General features: G+C 34.2%; 1 protein-coding gene across 6 annotated transcripts in view; it reads left to right on the top strand.

The window, feature by feature from the left end:
- The window catches only part of NOX4 (NADPH oxidase 4), a 172,348-nt gene extending 163,522 nt beyond the window's left edge, over positions 1 to 8,826 (top strand). For all 6 annotated transcript variants that reach the window (XM_076002414.1, XM_076002412.1, XM_076002411.1 and 3 more), the window contains one exon: positions 6,673 to 8,826. In XM_076002414.1, the coding sequence (XP_075858529.1) occupies positions 6,673 to 6,793 (121 nt within the window). In that variant the 3' untranslated portion in view covers positions 6,794 to 8,826. The remainder of the gene's footprint in view (positions 1 to 6,672) is intronic.
- The last annotated feature ends 14,936 nt before the right edge of the window (positions 8,827 to 23,762 follow it).

Genomic DNA, 23,762 nt, shown 5'->3' with positions numbered 1-23,762 from the left:
ATAAACATCAAAGAATATTTGATTATAATTGCATGGGCCAGCTTAAATAGATTTTATTTAAAAACCACGTTTATGAATTCATGAATAAATATTACTTTTTGAAAGATTCACTGATTCAAGATGCCCCCTGACTCTAACTGCAAAGATTTTGTTTTAGAAATTAAGGAATGGAGCCTGAAAAGCAAAATTTAAAAAGGAATAAAGTTACACATTGGGTTCAAATTACAGCCATGTTTGAAACCACTTGTGTAATTCCCTTTCCTTAATGAAGTAGTTTTGATGTGAAGAGGGAAACATTATTTACAAAGAGTAGTCCTTTGCAGTATTCAGGGTGCTAGTAAAAGACGAACTTTAGAAAAAAGAATATGTATGTCAACCCAATTCCTTTCCCATCTTTCTCCAGTATCACCCATTTTAGATGCTATAATTTTGTCATACTCACCTGGCTCTTGGTATGCACCACAGACATGTTTCTATTTAATGGAATTTCCTGACCTTTAAGAAGAAATTTTTTTATTGGTTTTCATAGTATATTGCTAAAAATCTTGATAGTTTCTTTTGCTCAATTTTGAAACCAAATCCCAAAACAGCAAAGCATCATTTACAGGAAAATGGGTAGGGATTTGTTGTTTCCTTCAGCTAGTTCTTAGGAATTCTCATTTGTTACACTGTTCATGTTTTAGAGCAATTTTGTATATGTGTTGGTAGGTAGTTCTTTTTCTAGAGACAGCAAAGGTCATTTAAGAAGAGCAAATGTGCACCATCTGCTGTTGACATTTTGTAATAACACTCACTTCATGTAATTTGCTCTGGGACAGGCACTTGAAATGTATTGTTTTTTTAAAGGATTTTAAATAGCATGCTTAAGGAAAAGAATGAATTAACATTTTAAGGTCTCATTAACTGGAAAAAAAGCACAAAATGAATGGAAGGTTTCATTTAAGATGTAGCATTTTGGTTAACCTCATGCACAAAAATTGCTTAAAGAACATATAGAGATAAAAATAAGGATGAGAAGCATATACATTAAACTACTTTTTAATACTGTATATTGGGCAACACTTTTTAGTTTTAAGAAAGTGGTTATGTATTAAACAAGTAGGCATTTGTTTAGTATACTATGTAGAATACAAATTTAAATTGGATTAAACACTCTTGGGCCCAGAAATGATGATTGGTAACTCTTTGTTATATATACTTACAGAAGCTTTTATAAGTTTGTGTGTGTGTATGTATTTACAAAAGTATATGTAAACCTGTACATGTATTTTATATACATACATGTATGCACATATGTATATATACATATATATTTAAAATGTAAACCTTCATTTTCAAACAAAAATCAAATCTATAGTATATAATTCTTCAACTTACTTTTTAACCACTTCGGTACCAGCATCAACTATAGTCAATAGCCATAGACGAACGCACACAGTGACTTTAGCCAACAGCTATGATATGACTTTTCTAATTTTTCACTTATCAAAATAAAATTATGAACATTTAAAAATAACGTAATGAAAACATATATGTATATGTTACCTATTCTGATTTACATTACAAGTAAAGCTGCCTGTAAAGTAAAACAAGCTTTCAGTGCTTTAAAGCTTTCCTCATCACATAAGAACAAAATGGATTCGTTGTCAATGCACAGCACAAACTAATCGTGTGGACTATGGCTGTAGGCAAGGTTTCACGGCCGGTGAGCGTACCGAAGTGGTTAATGATGAACTCATATATTGATCATGGATAATTTCTACCTCACAGTATTCTGGAATTTGGAATTATGGGTACTGTGACCATTACTACCCTAATTATGGATATTTAGTTTACCTCTAGTTCTTTACTATATACAATGAGTACTGTACTAATTATCTTTGTACATACTTTCTCACATAAGAGTATTGTGGTTGATTAGGATCTTTGAAGTGTAATTGTTGTCCCGAAGGATATGCATGTTTAGGTTCTGCTCTACCAAAACCAAAGGTTGAAGCAATTTATTTTCCGCAGGTATATAAGAGTGTATGCTTTCTTTCATGGCACTTTTTAAATAAACAAAATGTATTATGTAATGGTATTACATGATCATGGAGAGTGAAGGAGCTTTTTAAGTCACTCTACCCTCACTATTATTTTCGAAATGAAGAAGCTAGTACCCACAAATATAATGATTTATCAAAAGCTCAAAATTCAGACCCAAACACAGACCTCCTTACTGAAAGTTCATTGTGCTTTGCAGCATGGCATTTTCAGCTTGTCCCAAATAAAAAAATTGGCAATCTTATTTTCTATGTCCCTCTTGGGGGGAAGTGAGGGAGGTGTTGCAAAAAAAACTCTTATGTTCTCTATGTATGTTACAGCAGATTGTTAACTATGAAATACTAAAAGCAGCAATAACTAATTCTTCCAAAACATAAAGAGATATTCTAAATATTACTTTTTAAACCATTTAGTATATAATAACTTGTCAGAAATTTATTATATCTAACTAATATTTAGTTTCCTGTTTATTATAAAAAATGTATATCATATTTTAAGTTGTTGAGTTTATGTATTATGTAAAGGGAGAAAGAAAGGTTGAACATCTATGTGGCCTTTTTAGTAGACTAGTACTCTGGGATTGGGTGAAATTGAGACTGTATCTTTATTTTATTGGCTTGTAGTGTTTTCACAACAATACATATTAAGAACACCTAGGTTTGGTCCCTCTCACATTTGTTCTTGTGTCTGTGGGTCAAGTCACTCAGATCTTCAGGACCTATAATACAAAGAGTCAATAAGTTCAAATGGAGAGAATAAGTTTTGATTATTATATGAGATCCCACACTTCAGATCTACTGGAAAAGCAAGTATTGATAGAATAGGAAAATATACACAAATATATTGAACATTTGTGGAGCTGTTTCCCAGCATTAACCCCCAAATATCATGTTCTGCTTATCTCTGAGCCTATCTATCTCCACCCATCTCATCAAAGTTTTTGTAGACAAATCTCCAGATAATTGTTAGATTGCAGCAATCTAATGCAAACTTTGTACAAGTGGATTGCAAAGAATAATTGTAGACCTTGAAAAAAGTGTTAGGATTTCATTAAGTTAGTGAAAGTGACATTGGGCACTCCTCAAATCACACAAAAAGTTATCATAGAATTAAACTAGTTAACGATTGTAAATAAAATGTAGCAAAACAAAAACCACGTGATATCCTGGGTGCTTTCAAAATAATGATTTGCCTATCAAGTATTTAAGAGATGCCTTTAGAAAATCTGGAAAATTTGCAAAGCTAACTCTATAATTGCCTTTCATATAAAAAGAGATTGAGTCAAAGGCAAGCAAGAAAATAATAGTATCTTATGGCCATAATGCAGTGTTGACAGAGAATTTATATGAAGAAACAAACAAATGACTCAATCTCTTTTTATTTTAATGAAAGTCACACTATGATTTTAGTAGTAATTCAAATTTTATTAAGTATAAGATAATTTATTTTCATACTTCTTTCTTATTTTATTCCTTCTCATTTTGGATTTCATTATTTCTTCTTTTACTAATTTTTTAAAGTAGATCTTAGGTCATTGATTTTAGACCTTTATTTTCCTAATGAAAGTCTTTAATACTACAAATTTTCCTCTAAACACTGCTTTAGCTACATCTTACAAATTGTAAGTTTTGTTTTCATTTTTATCCAGTTCAAAGTATTTATAGTTTTCCATGTTATTTTTTTCTTTGACCCATGGATTATTTAGAAGTATGTTGTTTAAGAATTCTTCTTTTACCCCCGCCCATAACTCGTTTTACCAGAAAGGCACAGAAGCTTCCAAACCTCACTGGGAAGTTGAATCTTCATTCTTGAAGTTCCTGTGAATACATATAAAATAAATTTGTATGTCTTTTTCTCTAAAAAAAAAGAAAAAAGTGGGTTGTTTAATTTCCAAATATGTAAGAATTTTCCAGGTATCTTTTTGTTCTTGATTTCCAGTTCAACTGGAATTTGATCAAAAAACGTACTCCTTGAGATTTTAATTAGTTAAAATTTATTGATACCTTTTTATTGCCCAGAATGTGATCTGTCTTGCTGAATTTTCCACATGTGTGTGAAAAGATCCTGTTAATATACTCCATCATTATTGGGTAGAGCATTCAATAAAAGTCAGTTGGTTGATAGTGATATTCAAGTATTCAATACACTTAACTGAATTGCTGTCTGTTTGTTGTATCAATTACTGAGAGAGGTGTGTTGAAATTATCAACTATAATTCTGGATTTATCTGTCTTTGCAGTTCTATCAGTTTTTGTTGCACATATATTGAAGATTTTTAGTTGTAGTGTTTAGACCATTTATATTAGTTAAATAAAATATGATTGGGTTTAAATCTAGCAATTTATTGTTGCTTTCTACTTATCTCATTTGTTCTTTGGGTTTTTTTACTTTTGTTTTCTACCTTCCTTTGGATTCATTGAATATTTTTTATGATTCTATTTTTTCTCCAATATTAGCATATTAGCCATACCTCTGTATTTGTGTGTGCCATTTTTTAAAAATGTTTAAAAAATTTTTTTGTTTTTTGTTGTTTTCTTGTTTTTATTTTAGCATATTATGGGGGTACAAGTGTTAAGGTTACTTATATTGCCTATGCCCCCCTCCCTTTAGTAAATGCTTTGGGCCATTGGTTCCCAAACTGCATTCCTTGGACCAGCGTCAATTAAAAACTTGTTAGAAATGGCACTGTCTCCAAATCTAGTCACATCCTGAGGTACTGGGGATTAGGACTTCAATATATAAATTTGAGGGACCCAAGTCAGCCAATAGCACTCCTAATTATAGTTCATATTGTCTTACTCTTTGTATTTTTGGTAATTTTTGATTGAATGCTTTACATTTCTAAGTTTAAATATTAGATGCCAATTTTGATTTATTCTTTTCCATAGTGTTAGACTAGCTCTGGCATGCAATTATTTTACTTGGGGTCAGTTTGATCTTTTCAAGGTTTGCTGTTAAGGTTTGTTAGTACAGTTCCAGAGCAGCTTTCAGTCTAAGGCTAATTTTCCCAACATCTCCTCTGCCGCTTTCAAATAAGGTGATACCTTTCTAAGAATACTACCTATTCTCTCCCCTATATTATAGGTCTTGCCATTCCAATTGCTAGGAATATAAATTATTTGCAGTCCTGTGTAAACTTCTGTTTTTGTTTGGTCTATTGATTCTCTACCTACATTCATATATTTTTCTTTCTTACATGAGCAGATCATCAGTCAGCCAAAGACTTGAGGATACTCTTCTTCAGATCTACAGAGCTTCTCTCTGTGGATCTCCCTTCCCTTCTATATTCTATTCCACAAATTCTAGCTGTTTTGGCCTCCATGAACTCCATTGTTTGTATCCTCAACTGAGTGAGACACTAGTGAGCTAGAGTTCCCATCTGTGATGCAGCCTGTCATTGACTCCAGGCAATCAGTGGAGACAATTGATGGACTTAGCTTGGTTCTTTTTTCTTTTCTTTTCTTTTCTTTTCTTTTCTTTTCTTTTCTTTTCTTTTCTTTTCTTTTCTTTTCTTTTCTTTTCTTTTCTTTTTTCTTTTCCAGAAATCATATTTCTGTGCTGCCTTTTGTCCAGTGTCTGAAAATACCTGTTTCAAATATTTTGTTTGCTTTTTTAAAGTTTTTCAAAAAAGGATAAATTACTCTATCATGGCTGCAAGTAAAAGTTTGATTTTCATAGTTCTTTGTTTCATCTTTCAAGGTAAAATGTTTTAACAAGATAATTTTTTCAGTATTTATTATAAATTTTTGGTACTCATTTAAATGGATTCACTATCTTTTATTCACCACCAATTATTCTGAGATAATTAAGACATTGTATTTGTCTATGATGTGAAATGTTAATTATTTTCATATCCTAGGAAGAATTCAATGCAAATCAACAAACTTTGGAGGAAGATTAATTTGAAATACTATTCATTTCCTGGGATTTATTTAGTCTATTTGTTAGGAATATGTATTATTTAGCTACTTAAATTTGATGTTACAGAAGAGTAAAAGCTGCTTGCCTTTTTTTTTCTTTTTACAATTTTGTAATGCATAAATAAAAAAGAAAATGCATCCAGATTAATATATTTTTTGTTTCAATGTGGATATAAATTATTCACTTAAAATTATTCTTTCAAACCGGTAATACCTTTTCTCTCTCTTTCTTCATTCATCACTGCTCATGCAAATCCATGTGTAAACTTTAGAAAAATGTATATAAAATATCTAATAAAAAAAGAATTGACATGGTTCAGTGTGGGCTAGATATCTGTTCAGATGTCAGTTGTTTAGCAATTCACATCTATCCATTGCTGCACTTGACATAGTTTCTGGTTGACCAATGGCATGTATTGAAAATACTAATAAGGCAAACTGATCCATCTCTGTCTGATAATAGGCAAATTTGTGCTCATAGTAACATTCTTTGAATTATCTTGAATTCTAGCATGAAAAGCATAAGGTAAATAAAATGTTTTCTTGGTGGTCATTTACACTTGGAAATAATTGGAAAATTTTTTTCCATATGTAAAGCAGCAAGACATTAACTTTGTTAATACCTTAAACCATGCTTCTAAAGCATGCTTCTTGTCATGCTCTGCCTAACTTTGCACCTAATTTTCCATTTCCTCCCCTCTCTTCCCAGGAAAACAGTTGGTGTTTTCTGTTGTGGACCCAGTTCAATTTCCAAGACTCTTCATAAACTGAGTAACCAAAACAACTCATATGGGACAAGATTTGAATACAATAAAGAATCTTTCAGCTGAAAACCTTTGCCATGAACCCGGAGTTTAAAGAAGGAATGAGTGCAATTTCTAAGACTTTGAAACACAGCTGAATCAAACAGCTGTGTTGTGTCAAAGAGTAGCAAGGTTGTCTTATTTATGATTATTTAAAATGGAAATGCAGAAAATGTGGCAAGATGACAGGTCATATTACATGTTTAATCTGGAAACTAAAGAGGCCCTGAAGAATATTTGATGTGATGATTCACTTTTCAATTTTCAAATTAAAAGAAAACTATTCGATCCACACTGTTGATTTTTATGGCAGATTCAAGAACTCCCTAGTGAGGAGCTGAACTTGCTCACTCTGAGGCTGAAAGCCACGGTCCTCTTTAAATTGTTTTTTGGTTGAACCAATGCAAGATTGAACAAAATTAAAAATTCATTGAAACTCAGATTATATTTTCTATGTTGTGTATAAACAGATTAGCTTTAGTTTGGAAAAGCTCCAGGCAAATATATTAAATGTTTAAAAATATAGCACAGGACTCTGTATTGATACGGGTAGTTTGTGTCAATATCTAATCTTCCTCATTACTTGTGTTAAACCTCTGTTTGTTGTCTATAGACAAGATGCTGATTGAACCATCTGCAGATGTTAATATAGTATCTGTTTTTATATTTTTCTTTCTTCCTTTTCCTCAAGGGAAATATGCCCTCCCTTAGCATGCATTAGACATGATGATTTAATAGGTCCTTTTCATCTTCAAATTATTTAATCTATTGTTATTGCATAATAATGATAATATTACTATAAATTATAAAGGGACATATATGCTAATAACTTTTTTTCCCTTTTTCAGCATTTTAGCTTTTATTTTTCCCCCCACTTTTGCCCAGGAACAGTTTGTTTTAGATCATAGCCTCTTAAGATGCTTTGTTTAATTTGCACTTTGAGAACAAAGGGCATCATGTCATCAATAGGCACTGAGATATAAGATTTCTCTCCCTTGTCATGCATTGGTTTGCGATGGAGACATTGACAACGTAGTTACACTACTGAATAGTAAAACCTGTATTTTACTTTCTATATAATAGAAAATACATCACTAGTTATTCAAATTTAAGTTCAGAATCAAGAATATTATTGTTGCACTGTTGGGTATCCTGAATTTCCATAGGGAATTATGGGGTTTAAAGTCACTGTTGAGACCACGTTGTGGGATACCATCAGTTTATACTCCATGCCTATTATATTCTTGGTTCAGAAGAAAAACCCACATTACTACCTTAAGAATTAAGGTATTCATATAATTTAGTGATTTTGTTTAAAAGGTATTTATCAATTGCTGTTAAATATAACACATTGCTGAAATCAGCAGTGTGACTTGCCTTGCCACATATAATATGATAGATGCTACTGTCATTTTTTGGTATAATTCACCAATAGCAATCAAGCATGCTAACCCATTCAGCATTGAATGACCGTAAGCATATTTACTTGTACATATTTCTTTCTCTCCTTGGAATTCATTCTTCTCCCTTCTGTGGAAAGAAGGTGAGTCAGAAAAGGTGATGGGAAATGTGCAATGCTCCTGCAGATGTAGCTCTGAAGGCGTATTTAATAACCAGTGCATCTTGCCAACACTTTCTAGGTTAAAAAGAATTTTCATGAAAAAACATAACAGAAAGAACTAGTAAAAAGAAGCTTGAGTTAGTCCAGGCTTAATGTGCAACACTGACATTTTACTGATCATAGTTTATTTATGTGATTATATTAGCACACCTAATTTCAATAAACAGCAGATTTTTCGAAGAATAAAGATGATATTTCAGAGCAGGTCTGCTATTCTAGATGAGCCTCCTTGCCCATTTTAAGTTCCAATAGATGTTCAAACGTTAAGTATTAAACACAGGTAATTTTTGCTTCTGTAGATTGAAATGAAATTAGGCCTTCATCATACATGTTTAAGAGAGTTTTTGTTTTGTTTTGAAGGATTCTTTCTCTGGGGATAATTCTTGTCATACAAGTCTTAAATCACTAATTTTAGTGGCAATAAATATTAAAATTGAAATGGTGTCCTTGAAATTTCTATAAGTTCACTTTTCCTTTGCAGCAAATAAACCAGTAATATGTGTTCACAATATGATGCAAGTTTAAGAAACACAATCTACTTGTCAAGGATTAGCATTTGAGTGCAAACTAGCATGAGCAGCCTTCAGAATTTGGGTTCCAGGAGTATCTGATTATGGCAAATTACTTCCCTGGCTTAGACTAAGATTTCTTATTTGGACTAAATCAGTAATTCTTCATCTTTTTGGGTTAATGTATCTTTTTGAGAACTTGATTAAAAATGCATATTATGACAGACAACACATTAGATACAATTTTGAGGAGCCCACAGATAATCTCTAGAAATAAAGATACCCATTTAAAAACCTCTGCACAAAATGATTATTGCTATAGGTCTTTCTACCTATACATTTCTTTTCTTTGATGTTTTTGGAAAAAACTATCAATTTTGTATAGAATTATACTAAGAAATTCACTTTGTGGATAAGAACATTCTCCTTATATGCCTCCAAACAGAGAATCCAAAAGGACCATCCATTGGTTTTTAATCTTCTTGCGTCTACTGCTTTACACATGGGAAGTCTATGATTTTTACATATAAATAATACTTTAAAACTCAGATTTATACATACATACTATATATTAATACATAAATACATTTGGGACTTAGTTTTCTTTTTTTAAAAATTTCAGGTTAAAAGTGAAATGCTTGATAGTTCTTTGTTTAGTGACTTAAAAATGTGAATTGGGGGTCTATGATAATAGAGGCACTTAAAGAAATAAAAGCAATGTAGACAAGGCATAAGCTGAACTGATTTAATCTATACAGCCATATTACTTATAACCCCCCAAATCAGTGCCTACTTGGAGCATTCACAGTAGGTAATGGGTTTAAATCACAAGGCATTGTTTTAAAGAAACTTGCTAGTGGCAAATAGGTTGTTGTCATCAGTAGATAATGTTGGTGCTGAACAATTTTTATTATACTGAAGAGAAAAATGTTTAAGGAAAATGTTTTTTTTTCCTCAAAAAGGTCATTACCCTAACCGAACAGTGAGTTTTCTAAACAAATCAATGGGACACAATTTTAAGTTGCCACTCACGATAAGCAGTTGCCTTTCCTTGTGCTAGCTAGGATATTTTCCTGTCCAGTTATGTAATAGAAATATGAAATACTGAAGTTAGCAGTACTCTTATTTTGCAGTTGAGGGAATTGAGGCCCAAAGTTGCTTCAAGTCATCTATTGAGTTTGTAGCAGTGATGAGAATGGATCTAAACGTTTCTAATCTTTGCTACTGAAAGGTTTCTCTCACCTCCCTATGAAATATACATCTAATAAAACATCTAGTTCTGTTAGTTTGAATCTCCCTTGAAAAACCCTATTTAGCACCGAAAATAAGGTACTGAATGTTAATTCTAGATTCAGATACAGAAAATCACATTCGTCTTTCCAGTTATCTTCTCACTTTAAATTTGTTAGTCTTATAAAGTATTTTGCCTATTTTCAGATGTAAGTTTTTAAACATGATAATTGTGCTAAAGGGATTGTATTTCCAGAACTTTGCATTGGAGAAATCAGTATTAGGATGGGTTGTAGGATAGGCTAATATTATAATTTTAAATTTAAGTTCATAGATGAAAGTCATAAAACTTCACCATCCAGGGAAACCAGAAAAAAGTTGATATTAAAACAAATGACTACTGTTCTATATTCACATGACCATAACTTGACTGTTGTGGAGGAGAAAAGAGTCAGGCTTTTATAAACTAGTGAGACAGGAAATAAATGAAATCAAGCACAAGGAGATTGACATTTACTTCAACTGCCACAGGACAGTGAGAACTCACTGTTATCCTCTATCTAAAATATCCTCTTTATTGCGCCACCTTCCTTATTCTCTTCTGTACTATTCACACGGGACAGAATTGCAAAAGCTACTGAGACCAAATTTTCCAGTGAAAAGAAGCAGAAGACTTCTCATACTTAGCAAAGAAGGGTTCATTAAAAGAGAAGAGAAGAAAAGGCCACATGGATCTTTAAAAATTAGCAGAAAATAATGTTGCTTTAGAAAAGAGACCAATAATCTGAATAAAGAGTTTAAACTACACATTTCAGAATTGGTAAGGGAAAGAAATGTCTCCTACTAGCAAAACTAGAGGGAGAAAAGGTCAGAGAAAAAAATTATTTAACATATCAGGACATAATAATGCTTTTTTTCTGTAAGTCAAAAAATGCTCAAATATGTGGCAAAACTATTACTTGGATTGGGAAAATGTAAAAGAATGTGTTTGGCCTGTTTTTAGGTAGCCTTTCACATTTTCATTGACATTAGTATTTTAGCAAGAAGCTTTACCTTTAATTAAAATTTTATCTGGCTTCTTTAAGAAATAGAGCTTTAGTGAGCTGCTATTTGACTTAGAGAAGACCCCAACATTTAGATGAGAACCAGCACTACATAAATACTCTAATATACGTAGCAATAAAGAAGGAGAGGGTGCCATGCATTGCTTCAGTCACATACACCATGCATTAAAATTCTGCCATTGCAAGGTCATATTTCACAGCTCTTATCCTCGCTGGTTTTCACCCAGGGAATGAAAACCTCCTTAACAAAGACAGACACTGAGAAACAGACATTCTCTGTGTTGTATCATAACAACATATCTGTTCACCTATATCAGCATATTCGTTTGAGCCTAGTTATCAATTTAGTATGACTATATAATTCATTTTAGTGGTGAGAAATCTCAACATTACATAAAATGGGGGCTTTGCTTACCTGCTAAAAATAAACTGCAGCCGATACATTGCCTTAAGAGACATCAGTTAAATCTTCTAGGTTTTCCTCTCCTGCTGAGCCTTAAAGGAATGTAAAATACCTTACGACACGTATGTTGGAACATGACCTGGCTTGTAGCCTGTGCTCTGTGATTAGACATGCTGCACAGTTTATTCTCCAGTTACCCAGTACTGCCTGGTTCAGGAAAATGCCAGCTTTTGAGTCAGCTTGGCATCTTTAACTACAGACCTGGGTGCCTACCAGGTGCTGCAGTTACACCCTTATTTAAAGATGACAATTATCTGCTTACCAAATGGCATTAGCAGGAGATTGTTTTTTTTTCTTCTCATTAAAATGTATTTTAAAATCAGAGGTGGGAAAAGTACAAATCACTTTAAAAAGTGGGAACTCAATTGACTGCAGCGCTGTTCTACCCTGAGAAGGTGCCAGTGTTATCACTTTATTCAGCCACCTGCAGTGTTATCACTTTATTCAGCCACCTGCAGCGGTTGTGGAGTGGACAGGATCCTGGGTTGGAAATCAGAAGACTTCGAGCCTTCATCCCTGAGATGTATTAGACTACTTTTGTAAAAATGGGAATCCTATCTACCCCCGTCTAATATGCAGGGATGTAGTGCGGCAAGATTGTGGAGGAGGGTAGAAATGTGCTGAGAGACATTTCCTGGGCAATCTTCCTTAGTAGGATTTTTGATAACAGAGTAAAAATAAAGCACCATTGTAAGAAAATAAAAACATAGGCTTTTATGAGTCACAGTCCATTGTAACTGAAAGATGCAGTGTTTATAATAATTTTGTTTTCTGAGCAAGTAAGGAAATACCCATAGCAAATCAGTACCACTCTGTTCTTCTGAGATTCCCATAAACAACTCACCTGTTACATCCAATATTTGCTTTCTGAATAGGAAATTTTGGTCATGACTCTTGTGATAAGAGACAGGTGTATTGATTTATGAAAACGGAGTTAGGAATTGTGGAGGTTGATACAAGTTATCCTACTTATTTAAGGTTTGATGGAGAAAAAGCAGGTGTTTATGAGACATCTACTGAATCAAAACCAAGACCAATGTCTTAAAACTAGTAATAATTCTATTTATAAAAATCACTACATTGTAGCTACTTTTTCTTAGATAAGAATAAATTCACTGCTTTCTTACTCTTACTGAATATACTTTATGTATTTTTATCAAAGTTCACATTATTTTGCAGATTTTTTATATTTAAATTGTGTTAGTATTTTTATGGTGGACTATATGAAAAATCACTTCAATGAAAATGAAATTCTACAATAATGTGTAATAATACTTTCCAACGTTCATAGCATTCCACAGTGGCAGGTTTGCAATTGGAGGAAGCAAAGTTATCCCATCAAAGTGTGAGATACTCAGTTATCCAGGTGTGGCATTTGCTTCTTGTTGTCTAAAGTGCGAGATTATACAGTGCTGAAGAGGAGGCACTAAATCAAATTCAATACTTGTAAGAATTGAAAAGGTGTGTTTATTTTTATATGTAATTGTATTGCTGTAAAGAGTATAAATGTAGAGAACATTTGTTTTAGAACATGACATAGTACTTAAAAGAAAGCGCACGTTTGTAGCCCTGGCTTGGGCGAGGCAAAAGGCATTGTATGTAACCAAAATGTTTGTACTCCCATAATATTCTGAAATTTAATTTAAAAAAAAGCTAAAGAAATAAAGATTGGTCAAACATACTTAAATCTTTTTTCATTGTAAACTAATTATTCACTTTTGACAGTAATAATCAAGAATTTTCTCTAGAATTCTGAGAACAGAATAATAATGTTTTCATCCTAATGAAAGACCAAATAGACTAGTCTTACATGTGAAGAAAATAAAGAATTAATACTTAAGAATGTTCCTTTGGAACATTTTGAAAGTAGTCTAATTTCCAAGCTTCTCAACATTTTTGTGATTTTCCTCTTGGTATGATAAATAATTGGGAATTATGGGATTCTGATAGTTAAATTTAATATGCTGAAATTGGGATTTGGCTTTATTTTTGTTTTGTTTGGGGTACTACTTTAAAATCTCATAATTGTGCCCACTGAAATTAGAAACATTAAATATTTGTACAGCTTTAAAATGCCAAAATTATATATATTTTATGCACAGAAAATGAATAAAGTATAATATGCTCATCATGAAATCTGAATATTGAGTTTTTAAATGTGATCATTGAAAATTTCAATTTTACCTAAATATTGAGTTTACTGTATATATTTATACCCATTTAATATTAAATAACTCCTGCTTACAGGTCTTTGTTTTTTCCAGTATATCACCATCTCCCTCTTTTGAAGTTTGTGAATTACGTAAAATTAAGAATAATAATAGAGTAACTCTCAGGTTTATCTGACATGTATTAATACGTAGGTCGGATATGAGCCCTTTGCCATAAGCCCTGTCCTAGAGATCTGTGTTCCCATACCATCTGAAAACTGACTTTCACATCAGTAAACTACAGACCAGAATTTTCTCAAAGAATCATTCTATTTTGTTTCTGCATTGCCTATGAATTTCAGTAGAGTCTATAATTTTATAGTCATCAGAATGAGTAAAAATGCATCAATATACATGATTGTAGTCATCTTTACGTCCCAAGATATACCTAGTAAGGTATACCAAATGAGAATGCCTTCCTGCATCACAGGATGAAAAGATACTTGCTTCAGAGTAAAGACATTATGTTATCCATGTTTCCAAATGTATGCTCTTTACATTAAATTGTTACTCATTATTTTCTTTAGTCTAAAAGTCATTCATGGGTCAAATCAGATGCCACAGTGCTCTAATTTATAGAGCTTTTAGAAGTGATGACTTATTTGTAGGGTTTAATCAGGTTACTTCACTATGTGATACTATGTTTTTCTCAATTAATTCCCACCACGTTGCAATCTTTCAAGTGATTTATTTTCAAAGAATTGGCTTTCCTGAGATGGTGTCATGCCCCTTTTATTTCGCCAAGCTGTCATACATTTTGTAATGGGCATTTCAATAGGTCAAGTTCAAATGCATTTAAAAGGCAAGATTAGCATTTATGTGCTTGCATTCTGTATGTGCATTATTTGCTTTGTGTCACAAAGAGGTCATGAGTGCATGCTTTAATAGCATTAGTGTTGTAAAATTACCCATCAGCAGCAGCCAGTGAGGGAAAAACACAAAAGATAATTGGGGGAAAAAATCTATGGTGGGGGTAGGGTGCACAGATAGGGGAGACATTGATGCAAATCTCAATTCTAAAGATTAAGAGTTTCTCTTAAGTGCCTTTTTAAAATTCATATTGATTACTCTACTGTTGGAAGTGTGTTTGCCAAAGCTTACATATATATATATATATATATATAGAGAGAGAGAGAGAGAGAGAGAATGGAAGTGTGACAGTAAAAGATTCTTATCAAGCTTTTTATTAAGCAATGAAATCTCTAAGAAATATTTTTGAGTGGCTTGTGTTACTGAGGCCATCTTTGCCACTTGCTAATAAATGGGTAATCAACTGGGAAATACAAGCATACACATGCATAGCAGAATTGGTTTGGCATTTCAGATATAGACCCAAAATATTGTGTGGAAAACATTTTTGACTTAGAGGGGCTGCTAATTATGATAGACTTCAAAGTTACCTTATATGCATTTTGATAAGGTGATTCAAATTCAATTGATTCAAATTTGAATTGATTCAAATTCAATTTTTGAAATTGAATTTTCAGTTTATTCTGACAGATGACTTTGGTGGAAGGTTTTGACTAGTAAATTCAGATGTCAAGATATTTAAACAGTTACCCATATGCCTTGGGTTTCTTTTATGGTGGTGGTAGGAAGTGGTTTGTTCAGTTATTTATTTTAAATCTCTAATGAGATACTTGGAGGGTGGAAATTGGGGAGTAGTTACCTTGTACTGGTCTACCAAAGCAGATTGAAACAAAACATCTACTTTTGCAACTGTGGGGGCTTTGTTTGGGGCCTTTGCCCCTACCCTTTAACCTTTATCTGTCAGTAACAGGAAGAGTGCTTCAAATTATCACAGGAGCAGGTAGATAGAGCCCTGAGAGTTGTACTATGTACATACCCTGAAGTTGTACTATGACTATGTCTTCTCTTTTCAGTTGTCTAATATAACCTCTATTCCCCACCTATTTCCTTGAACCCAGATTTAACTTTGAACCGTTTTCAGGATTCCTGGGCAATTTTTTCCTGTTGTTTCCTAACCCACTACAGACTTTAGGACTCAAGCTCTGATGCCACTCTTGGCAAAAGCCTATTTGTTTGAGTCTTTCAATTAACTTGAGCTCTGCTTGTGTCTGTTCTCCACTCAGCCCCTGAATTAACCTATTGTCCTTGACTCTGAGTTATACTCTGCCTCAGGGCTTAGAGGAGTCATCCAGGCACTGGCCCTGCCTGGTCACAGCCCCTTCTGTGCCCCTGGTTACTACAGCTCCCAGTCACACACAGTGTGCTACATAACCAGGGATCTTTATAGCACTTAAGAGTTTATTTGCCCAAGAAATGCTGCTCCAGGTACAGTCAATTCTTGTTATTCATAGTAGTTTTGTTCTGTAAAGTAACTGCACAGACTGAATTAGCGAAGACCAAATCAATACTCTTAGTTATCTTTCTGAGAAACTCTGATCACATTTTCATCAACCATTTAATACATAATCTTGTATATGGGTGTTTCTGTTAAGGACATTTTTTAAAATATAGTTGATTTACTAACATTGAACTCATGGGCAATGATGCTATAGCTCATACCTGAACAAAGCTTATCTGATATATGTATTTTATCCACAAAGCAAGAAGACAGCCTTCTTGTCCTTAGGGACATTACTTGGTGAGTATAGTGAAATTACCAAAAAGGAACACAAAAATTTTAAAAATGTGACACTAAATAGACTAGGGAAAGGACACTTGTTTATAGTATGAGAGCTAAAACAAGAAGGCAAAACAGAATTATTGTCTTATTTGGCCTCAGCTGTGAATTTGAATCTTGAGAGAGAAATGTTTTGCTGTTCTGTGCATGTTTGCAAATAACCATGAAATGTGCAGTAAGTAATATCTCAGGGTTACCAAAAAAAATGTTATCAAGTAAGGGATCTGCAAATATGGAAACCAGAAATAATGAAGCTTGACTATATCTGCTTTCCCTGAGTATGGTGACGCGGAGGAAGATTCTGTGTCTTTTTAATAGCTTTAGTCTTTATTACTGACTTACTGATTTTGAACTAACTTGGAGAGGTTTTTCTGTAGGGGAGAGAGAGATGCTTCCCCATTTTGGTTGGTCTGGCTCTCTTTTCACCCCTTTCTTTCCACTGCCTGCAAGAATAGAGAATGTTAATTTGATTGGATAGAGTGTGAAATTTTTATTGGCCCATATTTATGAATAGATATGATTATTGTGTGTGAAAGATTGTGCATATACTTGTATGCAGAACAAAAGTCAACATAATCAGGCCTGAGACTGCTGTCCTTCTAGGAAAACCTTGCTTGCAAGGTTGACCCCTGGCTGGCATCTGGGAACTCAGATTTTAGGAGTGTTTTCTGTACTCTAAATCTGTGGTCCCCAAATGCCAGGCCTCAGAGCTCCATCCCCCCTTCTTTCAGCCTTACCTCTATGGGAAAAATTTAAAAAATGTCTTACATGAAACTTAGGAACAGGGCAGGCAAGCAAGCCAGTGAAGCTTCACCTGTATTTACAGCTGCTCTCCACTGCCCATGGTTGGTATCACCACTTGTGCTCTGCCTCCCCTATTCCCCACCCCCACTCCCTGCCATGGAAAAATTGTCTTCCATGAAACCCGTCCCTGGTGCCAAAATGGTTGGGGACCACTGCTCTCGATGATAACAGTGGGTCAATGTGACTAAACTTTTGTGCAAAACAATAAAGTTTATGCTGAATAACTGCTTTCCTTCTGGGAGTCTGGAATTTTGATAAATGCTAGGCAGGGTGCCCATGTGACCAACCTCCACTAAAGCCCCAGGCACCAAGTCTCTAATGAGCTTTTTTCCTAGACAACATTTCACACAAGTCGCAACTTGCTGCTGGAGAAATTAAGCACATCCTGTGTGACTCCACTGAAAAGGACCATTGGAAACTTGTACCTGATTTCCTTTAGACTTTGCGACATACACCATTTTTCCTTTGCTGATTTTGCTTTGTATTCTTTCATTGTAACATATCTCAGCTGCAAGTGCAACTATGCTAAGACCTGTGAATCCTCCTAGGGAAGTACCAAGCCTATGTGATATTGGGCACCCCTGACACAGCTTACATGCCTCTTAGTACCTTGATCTCTCCTTGTCCTTCCGTGTGCCTGAGAGGAAAGTGGATGTAGAACCTTATCTCATATTCTCACTCTTTCTTCCATTTCTTCTATATCGTACGTATGCAGGACTCTCAGTGCAGGTCGATACCTTCTTTGTTGTGTTTCTTTTCTCTAGTTGCCGTCCTTTCTCCATCTGATAGACTAAGGGTGGTAAGTGCCCCAGATTTGGAGTCATTTTTACTAACAGTTGAGGGTTCCATTTAGTGTTATTGCTTAAGTCTCATGCACCAAACTGGCTTTACCAGAGAATCCCAAATTGACATTAGTCATTGGCCTAGCTACTAATAGAACTTTCTTTCCCCATTGCATATAGTTTATTGTATATTCCTCTTTCAGTTACCTAACACAAAACAGAGGTAATTAGCAGGGCAGAATTCAGACACTCTTTGGTGCTTTTTGTTAAGTTTCATTACAATACCATCAAATCCCTAACACTCCTTGCTTATTTCTCTTCTCCCCTCCCTCCCTCTCTTCCTCACTTCCCTTTCTTTCTTTTCTTTTTTTCTTGATATCTCTGAGTCTTAACAAAATATCTGATTCTTAGTGGGTGCTTAGTTACAAATAGTATAACTATTTGGTAAATTAAACATAATTCTCATTATGTTGTTATAACTGAGGTGCATATCTAATAGGAAATATTGAGTATTGTCAGAGGTATTTATACCCATAGAAAGAATCTTAAAATAGTTTTCATCAAAAATTTTAAAAAAATTGTAAAGGAAAATTAAACTAGAAGAAATCAGTTAATTATGTATATGATAAACACATTCCTTTTTAGCACTTTGGCATTAGTTATTTGTCTAGTTAGGGAAAAAGTAATATCAGATGTTAAAACTTGAATGTGCATTTTTATTCTTCCTTGTTATTATCTATGCCACCAAGTTCTCTTAATTTTTCCTTTTTGAGGTATTTTGCATCTGTCTTTTTATTCCCCTATGACTGCAATACTAATTTTATATATAATCTCAACACCAGTTAGTTCAAATATTGGCCCATATAGAGAATCATTAAATTAAAGGGTACTAGCAATAGAAATCATTTTTCCATGTGTACTTGAAGACTTTTTTATTATTTAAAAAATTTTTTTGAACATGAATACCTTGAAGGAATAAAAACTTTTGAAATAAAAATTTTGATATATCTATAGCTCTTGGCTTTCTTCTTTAGGTCTGTACTCAAAATTTATTTTAGCATCTGCTGAGGATGCAGCTTAATGAAGTTTTAAAGAATGCTCATCCCAGTGACCTATAACTATTTGAAGAGCAGGAGATCAGGGTTTCCTTTTGCTTTTCTAGAAAAGCTCTATTGTTATCAGAGGAAACCAACTCAAAATTTTCCAACACAGACCTTGATTTAAGATATTCAAGTCATCTGAATAACTAGAAAGATCAGTTTAAATGTCGTTTCTCCCTTGAACTTTCCTTGATGGTACTAAAAGATGCACACGCACACACACACACACACACACACACACACACACACACACTTCTCAAACATTCAACCACACACACACCTGGGAATAAGCTATGCCAACATGGTGTATTAGAAAAATCCATGAACTTTGGACCAAGATACTGGTTTGGATCTCAGTTTCATACTAGCAGTATGCTTTGGGGCATGCTGCTCCACCTCTTAGCATTCCAACTTCTTTATCTTCCAAGTGAGGGTAATAATAGATTCATAAGATTTTAGTGATCAAATATGTAAAACATTCATCTCCTAACATATCATATTATAAAATCTTCCCTAGATATTAAGTCCATCAAAACTTTCAACTTCTATAACTCTTCTATAGCCCCAAGGTAAATATGTCAGACTTTTATAGTTTGGGAATGGAAATATTTCTTACCTTTATCCCTGGACTGTAAGCATTTTAAGGGCAGAACTTCTTTCTAGTCACTTCTGCAGCACCCACAAATCCTAGCCTGGTATTCCTAATTTCAACTCATACTTCATCCATTGATTTCTACAAAGAATTGTTCTGAACTAAGCTATTTTTATAAATTATTCCGGTATTATCTATCATTAATACATTTTCTTCATGATTTATCATGCTATGGAAGCTCAAACAGAGATATTCACCATCTGTATCTAAGAACACTATCTTCTAGAATCCCTGGAAGATTTATCACAGCATGCTTTCAATTCCTGCTAAGAACTTTTTTATAAGCATTTCCCTCTTCTTGGTATCACTATTTTTTTTTATCAGCTTTGGCTCCTTATTTTTATTTTTTTAGTAGAAGTATTACCTAGTTTAACACAACCTGGACTTCTACAACTTTCAGCAACCTTTACTTTTTTGGAAGTCCTTGACATATTGAAGTGGAAGCTAGATCTTATTGTTTTCTAAGCATAAAGTGTGTTATTCTGTTTTTATTTTTCTGTATTTGCTTAGATTTAACTCTCATTTTTATATTTAACATGTATCCCATTCGTAATAGAGACCAGGCATTTGGAATATAATTCTCAAAATTGATGCAGAATTTGTCCTCATGAAGCTTATAGATGAAAGAGGATGCATTGAACTTACTTGCTTGAGCACCACAAGTAAGAATGGCACGAGCTAAAGCTGGAGAGGGAGGCAGGGGCTAAAACAGGAGGTATTTGTTGAGGATTTGGAATTTAACTGGAGAGACATGTTAACCTTCTGAAGTGTTATAAGCATGCTTTTGAATGGTTACTTCAATTGCTATGTGGATTAGAAGACAAGTGAAGAGCCTAAAATGCAGTCAAGAGGCTATTGCAGTAGTTTCAACAAGAGATGATGGTGGCTTAGCCTGGAATTGAAATAGAGAGATTGCTGTGACACCGAAGGCAGGTTAGAATGAAGTGGAGATGTGCTGAATTTCCTTTATATTGCAGGCAGACTCGAGAGTCCCACTGATAGATTAGATGTGGGAGGTAAAGAAGAAGGCTATACCAGAGGAGACATCTAAGTTTCTTGCATGAGAAATGACTTGGGCTTAGATGCCATTTATTAACTTGTGGAAGTTTGGAGGAGAAACTGATTTTTAGAAGGATATTTAGAGTTCACTTTTACATGTGTTAAGTTCTAAATAACTGGGATATTTAAGTAAATCTTAAAATAAGCAGTTGAATATATCAGTCAGAAGCTCTGAAAAGAAGCTTGGAAGCTTAGAGTTATAAACTTGAGAATCACCAAAAGTTTGGAAATTTTGGAAAAGAAGTCTCAAAAAAAAAAAAAAGAAAGCAGAAAGGGAACATAAAAGTGACAAGAGTGTCTATGCGTAGTGGATGCCATGGTATATTGGACAAACTGCTCATTCAGGGCCAAAACACTCATTTCCCAACTACTGTCAGTGTTGGCTATTGATTGCTCATAGCAATCACAATTCTAGGAATTGTGCTCACAGAATGGAGTCCTTTGCCTGAGTTTATACCTCTTTACCTGGGGCAGCACACATACAATGACTACACGAGGTGGGGAAACAAATACTTAAGCTCCTTTCCTCGATGCGGAACAGTTCGAAAAGACCATCTCAGCTCGGATCACTATAGTATCACCTGAGACTTCTGAGGAACCTGACTCCAGACAGCTAGTACCAAAAGTCGCCTTAGGAAGCAGTCTCTGAAATAGAATTTTGCTGCTAGATAACCTGCCAGTTAATTGGCAGTGCAGACGCCATCACTAGTAGTAGTTGCAGTGTGGACATGCTAGCATGCTATAGTCAACAATTGTCAAAAATGTCACCACTGTTCTTGGAACGGGCTTATAGAAGAATGGAATGCACCTATAAGGCATAACGTAGGGATTTGAGAAGTTCATAGGGAGTGGCTCTTGTTGAGTGCTATTGATACACTGACAAAGTATGAATACAAAGATGATGAAAATAGACATTGACAAAAGATAATGAAAGGTTGGGGGTAATTACTTTAAGGTGAATTGTGAAAATTGCTGAACCTATGATTCAAATTGAATCTGAAGCTTAATCAGTTGAAATGCCTTTCAAAGAGGGTTTTAGCCTCCCCTGGTTAAAGAAATTCCCATCTGTGAACTAGTTGCAGCTCAAGTTCTTGGGGTTTCAGTCAAAGTTTGCTTGTTATCTTCCTTTCCTAACTGCTTGACCTATGGACTTCAGACTTGCTTAGTCAACCTCTGTAATTGTGTAAGACAATTCTTTACAATAAATTTAAATATATGAATATACGTATGTGTGTATATATATATACACATATATATGTATATATGCGTATGTGCATATATATTCATATCTGTTCTAGCTGCAGAGCTCTGTATAGGGTTAGCAGAGGCTTCTATTGCTTTGCATTTTCTCTTACTTCTAACACTTTGCTTCTGTTATTTCCTTGGAGGTATTAGATATACAAGCATTCCCTAAAAATGATATGTAAACTCCTGCCTTAGCATGTTTCTAAGAGAATCCCAACTAAGAAATTTTTATTTTATTTATTTATTATTATTATCATTATTTTTGAGACAGAGTCTCACTTTGTTGCCTGGGCTAGAGTGCTGTGGCATCAGCCTAGCTCACAGCAACCTCGAACTCCTGGGCTCAAGCAATCCTTCTGCCTCGGCTTCCCAAGTAGCTGGGACTACAGGCATGCATCACCATGCCCGGCTAATTTTTTCTATATATTTTTAGTTGGTCAATTAATTTCTTTCTATTTTTAGTAGAGATGGGGTCTCGCTCTTGTTCAGGCTGGTTTCAAACTCATGACCTTGAGCAATCTGCCCGCCTTGGCTTCCCAGAGTGGTAGGATTACAGGCGTGAGCCACTGCGCCCGACCAAGAAATTTTTAATGTCTAGAAGTTGAAAAGTTGACACTGTAAGGAATACTGAGAAGGAAAAGCCAGAGAGGGAGAAAGAAGGAAAACCACAAGTGGGTTATTGCCCCAAAACCGTAAAAAGAAAAGAGTGTTTAAGAAGAGTTCAGTCAGAAGTTTACATTCAGAAGTACCCAAGGATAATGTAAAATGAGTACCAAAAATGTCATCTGATTTGACAATATGTACACCATTGGTGATCTTGGTAAGGCAAGTTTCAGTGGTGAGGTGGGACAGTAAACAGATTGGAGTGGGTGGAGTACTGAGAGAAAGCAGTGGAGACCTCAGATGTAAATAGTTTTGTTAAGAAGCTTGGCTATATAATTTTGAGATATGCTCCTTCTATGCCTAGTTTGTTGAAGGTTTTTTATCATGAAAGGGTGCTGGATTTTGTCAAATGCTTTTTCTGCATCTATTGAGATGATCATACGGTCTTTGTTTTTGCATCTGTTTATGTGGTGAATCACATTTATTTATTGACATATGTTGAACCATCCTTGCATCCCTAGAATGAAGCCAATTTGGTCATGGTGGATTATTTGTTTTGATGTGCTTTTGAATTCAATTTGCTAGTATTTATTGGGGATTTTTGCATCTATATTCAAACGGGATATTGGTTTATAGTGGTTTTTTTTTTTTTTTTTTTTCGTTGTTGTGCCCTTTTCTGGCTTTGGTATCAAGATGATACTGGCTTCATAGAATGATTTGGACAGAATTCCCTCCTTGATGTTATGGAATAATTCCTGTAGTATGGGTACCAGCTCTTATTTGTAAGTCAGGTAGAATTTGGCTGTGACTCCATCTGGTCCAGGGATGTTTTTTTGTTGGAAAATGTTTTATTATTGCTTCAATCTCTGTGGTCACTATTGGTCTGTTCAAGAGTTCTGTTTCTTCCTGATTGAATCTTGGGAGAGTTTCCAGAAATTTGTCCATTTCCTCTGTGTTTTCTAGGTTATGTGAATAAAGATTTTTGTAGTATTGACAGTTAATTTTTT

This window comes from Microcebus murinus, chromosome 4 (genome assembly GCF_040939455.1).
Source record: "Microcebus murinus isolate Inina chromosome 4, M.murinus_Inina_mat1.0, whole genome shotgun sequence".
Taxonomy (NCBI): Eukaryota; Metazoa; Chordata; class Mammalia; order Primates; family Cheirogaleidae; genus Microcebus; species Microcebus murinus.
Note: the sequence above shows the minus strand (reverse complement) of the source record. Positions and strands in the feature narration are given on the sequence as shown.